The sequence below is a fragment of the Colobus angolensis genome, unplaced genomic scaffold (assembly GCF_000951035.1).
Source record: "Colobus angolensis palliatus isolate OR3802 unplaced genomic scaffold, Cang.pa_1.0 Scaffold45, whole genome shotgun sequence".
In the NCBI taxonomy this organism is placed as follows: Eukaryota; Metazoa; Chordata; class Mammalia; order Primates; family Cercopithecidae; genus Colobus; species Colobus angolensis.
The window spans coordinates 9,348,672-9,356,540 of record NW_012117932.1 but is presented as its reverse complement, the minus strand read 5'-3'; the positions used below and the strand labels follow the sequence as shown (position 1 = coordinate 9,356,540).

General features: G+C 38.6%; 1 protein-coding gene across 1 annotated transcript in view; it reads right to left on the bottom strand.

Moving 5' to 3' along the window:
* The window catches only part of LOC105523105 (receptor-type tyrosine-protein phosphatase mu-like), a 403,681-nt gene that overhangs the window by 178,044 nt on the left and 217,768 nt on the right, over positions 1-7,869 (bottom strand). Inside the window, exon 2 of the mRNA XM_011957825.1 lies at positions 4,446-4,568. Within this exon, the coding sequence (XP_011813215.1) occupies positions 4,446-4,568 (123 nt within the window). The remainder of the gene's footprint in view (positions 1-4,445; positions 4,569-7,869) is intronic.

Genomic DNA, 7,869 nt, shown 5'->3' with positions numbered 1-7,869 from the left:
AGATCAGCCTGGCCAACACGGTGAAACCCCGTCTCTACTAAAAATACAAAAACTAGCTGGACGTGGTGGCAGGTGCCTGTAGTCCCAGCTAGCTACTTGGGAGGCTGAGGCAGGAGAATCACTTGAACCAGGACGGGAAGTGGTGGGGGGCTGCAGAGGTTGCAGTGATCTGAAATTGTGCCACTTCATTCCAGCCTGGGTGAAAGAGCAAAACTCTGCTTCAAAAAAATAAAAATTAAAAAAACAAAGAAAAAACAAAGAAATTTCCCCATTGCTAATAGAGAAGATCAACTGATATGAAATGAATCACTCACTCACTGATAAAAGAGAAATTAGGTTTGGCATGGTTTCACCATCAAAAAAACCGTGATGACTCAGAGCTAGCAGCAAAAGTTTAATCTATTATGACATGAACGTTCACTTGAAATACAAAAATTTAAACAGCATTTAGTATTTATTTGCCCTAAATATGTATTTCCAGAGCTAACGTCACTGCTCCAGAGTAGTTATCAAGCCAGCTTGCCTAAAGCTCCAAACTGCATTTTAACTTTTTAAATGTGGTTAAAAGTAACCTCACACATGAGGATATAGGGAAACAAATCTATACACTGGAGCACTAGCTTTTAAAAAGACAGGAAAAGTAAAAAGCTAAAAATTAGAATGAAATGTTACTCTCTCACTGTCATAACTTTTAAATTCATCTTGATGAATTATTACTCTTCATGTATAAAGATGGGGTCTTCCCATGTTGTCCACGATGGTCTCGAACTGCTGGACTCTCACCTCAGCCTCCCAAAGTGCCAGCATGACAGGCATGAGCCACCACACCCAGCCCTGGATGAATTATTCACTTATTAGAGTTACAGAAGTGTGACAAAGATTTAGGTACTAAAAAAAATAAAGAAAATCACATCACAATGCTTTTCAAGAGGTAGCAAATTTAAGGCAATGATAGAGGAAATCTCTAATCATGTTTTTTTTTTTTCTTACTGATTTTAATAGCCCCATGTTTAGAAAACACATCTTCTGAAAGTGAGAGAAAATGTGAAATGTTTGTAGATTAATAATTACATGAATATAGAAAACAACACCAATATAAACTATGGGTCCAAAACAACAATTACATGCTGATGCCAAAATGGTCTAAGACAGGTATCAGCAACATTCTTCCGTAAAGGGCCAGAGTATAAATATCTTATGCTTTGTGGACCAGTCTCTATTGCAACTACTAAACTCTGTCACTGTAGCTTGAAACCAACCACTTGATGCCATTTAAGCAAATGGGCATGGCTGTGTGTCAGTAAAACTTTACTTGTGAATGTTGCATTTTGAATTTCACATCACAAAATTTTATTATTTTTTGCTTTTTTACAACTATTAAAATATGTAACAACCACTCTTAGCTCACAAGCCACACAAAAACTGGCAGCAAGCTGGATTTGATCAGTAGGACAGTTTGCCAACTCTTGGTCTCTGAAGTGTTACGGAACCAACCTATATACATGAGACAAATACACATACCCATGAAAGAATAAATCCAATAGCATTTTACATAAAGGTAGAGAAAATTTGCCCTCAAAAAGCTATGGTTCTATCTGATTTTCGTACCCATTTACCCTGAGAAATTCTTGAGTCATTTCTGTTTTAGCATGGGAAAACCAGCCTTGGAATCAGTTTTTGAAAGGAATAAATCATATTGCACATATTAATGGAAGAGGAGAAGAAGAAAAAGAAGGTGAAAACCCCTGAAACTAAGTAGCATTTAAAACTTATGGCTGTATATACATATTGGAAACTCAGTTTAAAAATCTAGACTTTAGGATAGTATATGCATGTTTAGAAGATGCTGTTTCCTCACTTCTAACAATGTTGCTTTGAGAATGGAACTCCTCACATTGGCCGATGGGTCAGCTGGGTACAGCTCCACGTTCTTTTATAAAATATTGGGTTTATACTGAGAAACTGCTTTTAGAACACTTCCAGTCTACAACACACTTAATTACGTATCATTTTAGATTGTTCACTAATTGTATTTTTGTAACTTTTCTTCCCCAACTAGATAAGTTCCTAAAGAGAAAAAAGTCACTTCTTACAATCCTTCCTCTCCTACAATAATTACCATCATGTTTAGTATACACTGGGGCCCAAAAACAATTTCTAATGACTAAAGTTTGTTTAATGGGTAGTAAAGAAAAAAAAAAAGAAATACCCGTATTTTCAGTTCTACATTATGGCAAAAATATTTAATCTGATGGAGCAAGGACAGTTTTCAGAAATCTGACCTGCACCCCTGTGCATAAGCATAGCCAGAGGGGTGGGGGAATTGCCAGTCCTTCCCTTTCCTCACTCAAATGCTGACACCTAAACCACTCTCAGATCCAGACAATGAGTTGCAATCCGTTGGGGTGAGGGTCCAAACCACACCTTCTGTAACTATCAGAAATAAGACAGACTTGACGGAAGGGTTGCAAGATGTACCACTCAGAAATCTTAAGCTACAAAGGCCTAATATTAATTATCAAGCATTCTATTCATCAACAGAAGACTAAATCATAAGAAAACATATAAATGCCTCCATGTCATTCTTCTCAAGTCAGAAGAGCCTTCAGAGGCCACATACGTGCAGCGTCACTTTCTCTTCATTCACCTTTGTTCTTTCAGTTACCTAACTGGCTGTGCCAGGATACACCTGGGCTTTGATCTTTACTACCATTCTTTTTAACGGCCTGTGCTAGAAACCTATGCTTTTAATATTTTAAAGTTGGCAACTTAGTCTAAGATGGGCCACTGAAAAAAAGAAAAGAAAAAGACGATGACAAGACAAGAAATGATGTCTTTGGCCTCATTTATCAAGGGAGGTGAGTTATCTTGTGGCAGAAACAGAGTCAGGAGAGGCTAGAAAAGACTCTGAAATACTTGGGCTTCTTTTTAAAAGTTAACTTTTTCAAGTCAAATTTCGATTTAAGAACAAAAATAATGAAATCAACTACCCAATGTGAAATATTTCATATTTTTTATCAAATGAGGAGTTAATAGACAAAGCAAGAGTGAGTGCTTTCTTCTGGGGCAATCTACCACAACTAATCTAAGGGCCTCCCTACTCTCATGGCCTCAGCCAGCCCAGCCTCACTGGACACAGGCTGGGTCCTCTTGAGAGGGCAGGAAAGACGAAAAGGCCATTGGGGGAGACACTGTTTTGGGAAACGATGGCCACACAGGAGGAGCGCAGCTGTGTTCTCCTCTTCCCCTCTCTTTATCACTGACAGGAACAGAAGCAGGAACTGGATTTGGAAAAGCAACTAAAGCTGATTTAAACAGTCCTATTCAACAGCACACACGTATACAAGAGAACAGGAGACATAGAAAAGGAAGGTATGAGCTGCAGCTGCAAGGAGATAACCAACAGATAGAAAGGCTTTGAGTCCAGTGAAGCCATAGTGATAAAGAGCTCAATGTTCCCTTCTTTGAAGCTACAAGGAATTAAATGTGGGAAGGAGAGGGCAGGAACACAGTGGGCATCATACCGTCAAAGTTTAGTGACAACATTAAACTCTACTTCACGTTTAAAAGCTACCTTTACAAGATTACTTACTAAATGTAATTATTCCTATGCTTTGGAGCATTAACGAAAAACTTTGCATTCATTAAAAATTATAAAAATTGTGTTGTATCTGAAATCCAAATCAGAACATGTTTCACAGTTTGAAATCTGAATGGAGCAAATTCATCACCAAATCTGCAGACCTAAAGTCCTAAAGGGATGTCCAGTGTCATAGTCTGAAAAAGGATCCATTGCAATAATCAAGCTCCAAGCTGATTTGACTTCACTAGCCACCATCTTCCTACTTTTCCCTCCCAATAAGAAGTAGAATTCTTTTTGGTGTTCAGTGGAACACATCTTTCACTCATCAGAAATTCGCTAAGCATTTCTTCAGTGGAAAAAATACCCACATTTATGCATTGCCATTTCATCTTCAGAACACTTTCAAGATCACTGGGTATTCTCCTAGATCTTCCAGGTACCAAGTGAGCCCCTGAGGCTGAGAAAAGTCCCCCACCAAGGCCTCCTATCTGGGATGGATGGAGACTGTTATTTGGATTCGCCAACTGGAGTTTCACCCCTTAGACACATTTGCCAGCAGAGATGTCAATCTTTTTCTCATATCTGCTGCTTGGGAAAAGATGAACTTGGTAATGCCCACTAATCTAGCTAAGGGGTACTTGCAAATAAAAGAAGTATAATTTAGACTTTAAGGGGAGAGAAAGAAAACTTTTATAACGTATCCTCTTAATTGCACCACTCTCACTAGCTAATCCAACTTTGACTGCCACATCCAAAGACCAACATCTTCACTCATTTAACCAATATACAGTGAACACATACTGTGATTGAGACTCTTGTGTTCCTCTTTATTTTAAAACAAAACTTAAAACTGAAAGCAAACCTGATGGCATCCATGGATCAGAAGTCGGTTTGGTCAAGGTGTTCACTTGCTCCCAATTGAAGTCATCATCTTCAGATTGACTATATCCACATGTGCTATATGGCTCATCAAAGAGGCAGCCACCTAAAATGTATTAGAATAAAAAGTAATGTAAATACCAACCAGACCTCTGGAATAAGCTATGATGATTGCAGGAAGCCTTAGACTTGATGGCAAGTTTGATGCCAAACTAAATCTGATTAGGTCTTTCTACTCAGGAGCTGTGCATCCAACACTTACTGATCCCTTGCCGAGTGCTGCTGAATATTAACCATGCCTCACCCACGCCGCTGTATTACGCAGCTCTCCAAAAGCAATCTAATGTTGGTAGAAGCCAACTGAAGGTAAGACCTGGCCAGGCATGGTGGCTCATGTCTGTAATACCAGGACTTTGGGAGGCTGAGGTGGGCAAATCACCTGAGGTCAGGAGTTCGAGACCAGCCTGGCCAACATGGTGAAACTCTGTCTCCACAAAAATACAAAAATTAGCCAGGCATGATGGCGGGTGCCTGTAATCCCAGCTACTTGAGAGGCTGAGGCAGAAGAATCGCTTGAACCTGAGAGGTGGAGGTTACAGTGAGCTGAGATCATGCCACTGCACTCCAGCCTGGGTGACAGGGCGAGACTCTGTCAAAAAAAAAAAAAGTAAGACCTAAGCAAATTTAAAATCTGTAGTTTCCAGATGAATAGGAATTTGAAAAATTGCTCTTGCATTCAAAATTTTAAGAGAACTGACTTAAATGTTCAACATGTTTTCAATAAAGAAAAAACACTTACAATGTGTCCAAAAAAATGAAAAAAGAAATGCTTTCACCACAATCCTGGCACAATAGTAGAGGAGAAGATGCAGTACAAACCATGGCACAACTTGCAAAATATTTTCCAAATACTTATTCCAAATCTAACAAAGAAACAAGGTTTTACTTTAATACTTTGGAGATTTGAGGTCTCAAAATTAAAAGAGATGATAAATTCACTTACAGTCTATACAAGTTTTAAAGGCAAAAATAAATTCAAGACTAAGCATGTGGTAAACATCTGCTTAATTCTGGTACTAGAAATGAAACTACTTAAATGAAAAAAACAAAGAATAATAGAAAATGCAGCATATACATAGCAATTCAGCTGTTTCAGCATCAATAGCATTCGGCACATTAATGATTTTGTCCCATCCCATGTCCTCTTGAATGCCTCCTGTTACTTTTTTTAGTATCAGATCTTTTCTCCACGTTTCACATGGGGAAGTGATTAATTAAATTGATCTTATTATTATGAAAATTCTACTATCCATCATATAATGCTATTAATCACATTAATTCAAAAAATTTTAACTGTTTGCCACTGATGACAATTAAGTGTTCTGGTTCAAGAAAACATGAATTTAAGAATATTTTTACATTATGTCCACAATGTGTGTCCTGTTGGCAAGAAGGTAAGTAAAACAGCCATTGTCCAACCTCAGAGCGAAAACAGATGTTAGAGGTCACCTGGTCCAGCTTATATCCAAATGCTTAGGTCAACTGTACAACCTCCCAGCCAGCCAGCCTCTGAACAGATGAGGCACTCAGAATTCTGTAAAGCATCCTGACTATGTAGAACATCCCCCCTTAAAAAGGCCCAAACTCTGCTTCTTGAAATGTATACCCATTTATCTTTGCTCTATCCTGTGAAAAAATAGTAAAAAAAAAAAAAAAGAAAGAAAGAAAGAAAAGAAAAGAAAAGAAAAAAGAAAAATCTTAGCTTTGGCACAGGAAAGCTGATTATTTGAAAAGAGCTGTCATGTTCTAAGTCTTCACTTCTCCAGGCAACAGGCAAAGTATGCTTTGCTCCCCGCAATTCCTGCTACTAAAGGGTTTACAGGCCCTTCAACCATTCTGGCAGCTGTTCAGAATTCAACGGGCTACTGCCCTTGATCGCATTCTCTTCTCAGTGCAGAGAGGGTGCTGGTCCATTCTCAGCTTCTGTGAGCCTGAAATCCCATACGGCCTTTGCACACCACTGCCGTTGAGTCTCTCTCCACTTTTCTAGCAAAGTAAACAGTTTTCTGAATTCAAACCAGGACTATCCATTTATGCTTACTAAATCCCATCTCCTGCTGTTAGTGCATCACTCCATCCTGCAACTCTGACATTGTCATTCAATCCTGGTAATAGCCATCTTACCTAGTTTTGTGTTGTCTGCAAATCTGATGAGCATGCTTTCTACATCTGCCTCCAAGGCCCCGATAAACAATGTTAAACAGGATGGCATCAAGGACCTCGGGCCGCCTGTCCCAGCTCTCTAGCTTTGTCTTAGTTGTCGGCTCCAGATCTGATGGCGAAACTAGTGTCCCTGCACACTGTCTTCTCTAACACTTTTAACAATTACTTGCTTCAACTAAACACTCCATGGAGAACAAAACAACTCCAAAGATACAGCCTTAATTTAACGACAACAACTGGTCATTTATATTGTCCTCTTACTGAGTTTTAACAACTCCAGAAACAAAATGGATTTGTTTAAAATGCATAATACTAACAACTTTCCAATTTGGGGTATGAAATGTTAGAAGACTGCAAACATTTATGAGAAACAGTGTGTCTTGGTTGCAAACTCTAATTCTGATGTAGAAAACAGCTTTGGTATTGTAGCAATAAGCTCAAATAGCAACAGCAGTAATAATATTCAAAAAGAATGAAATCCTCAATTTTGACAGAGAAGGTCCCCCAGTGGAAACAGAGAGCACTCAGATGAAAGTCCTACAGTGTGATCTTAAACAGTGAGAAATAGTGATAAGCATCCACAAAACAACTTAAGGCTGGCTACAGACCTGGTTTACAAAACCACTATTGCACTATAACAGAAGCACATATACAGCAAAAGCATGCACGTGTGGCTGAGAGCAAACCCAGAAGACTAATACACCACTGGTGCAAGGTTATAATTTTCCCATTACACAAAGCTGTCCTTATCACTTGAAACGAAACAAATAAAGTATGATATGGTTCTTTCTGGACTCATGAAGGATTATTGAACTACCGGAAAATGGGATCAACTATGAATTTCATATTGCCCAATGAGGATACATTTCCCTGCACACCGATTTTCAGATCCACCCCTAGCCTTCATTCAACAGATATGGGACCCCCCAAAACAACAAATATGGTTTATTGGGGTAAAATAAGATGAGTTAAATTATATCACAATTAAAATAACCAAGTAAAGAAAGAACAACTACGCTTTCAGTTTTCAGGACAGCTTTGGGTAGTAGCAAAATGCATAGATTCTGAGTAAAACACAGGCATATTCCAATTCTTCCACTGTTAGCTTGGTGATTTTAGACAAATCACTTAGAAACAAGTCTAGTTTCTTTATCTATAAAACAGAGATAACATGTACCTCACGT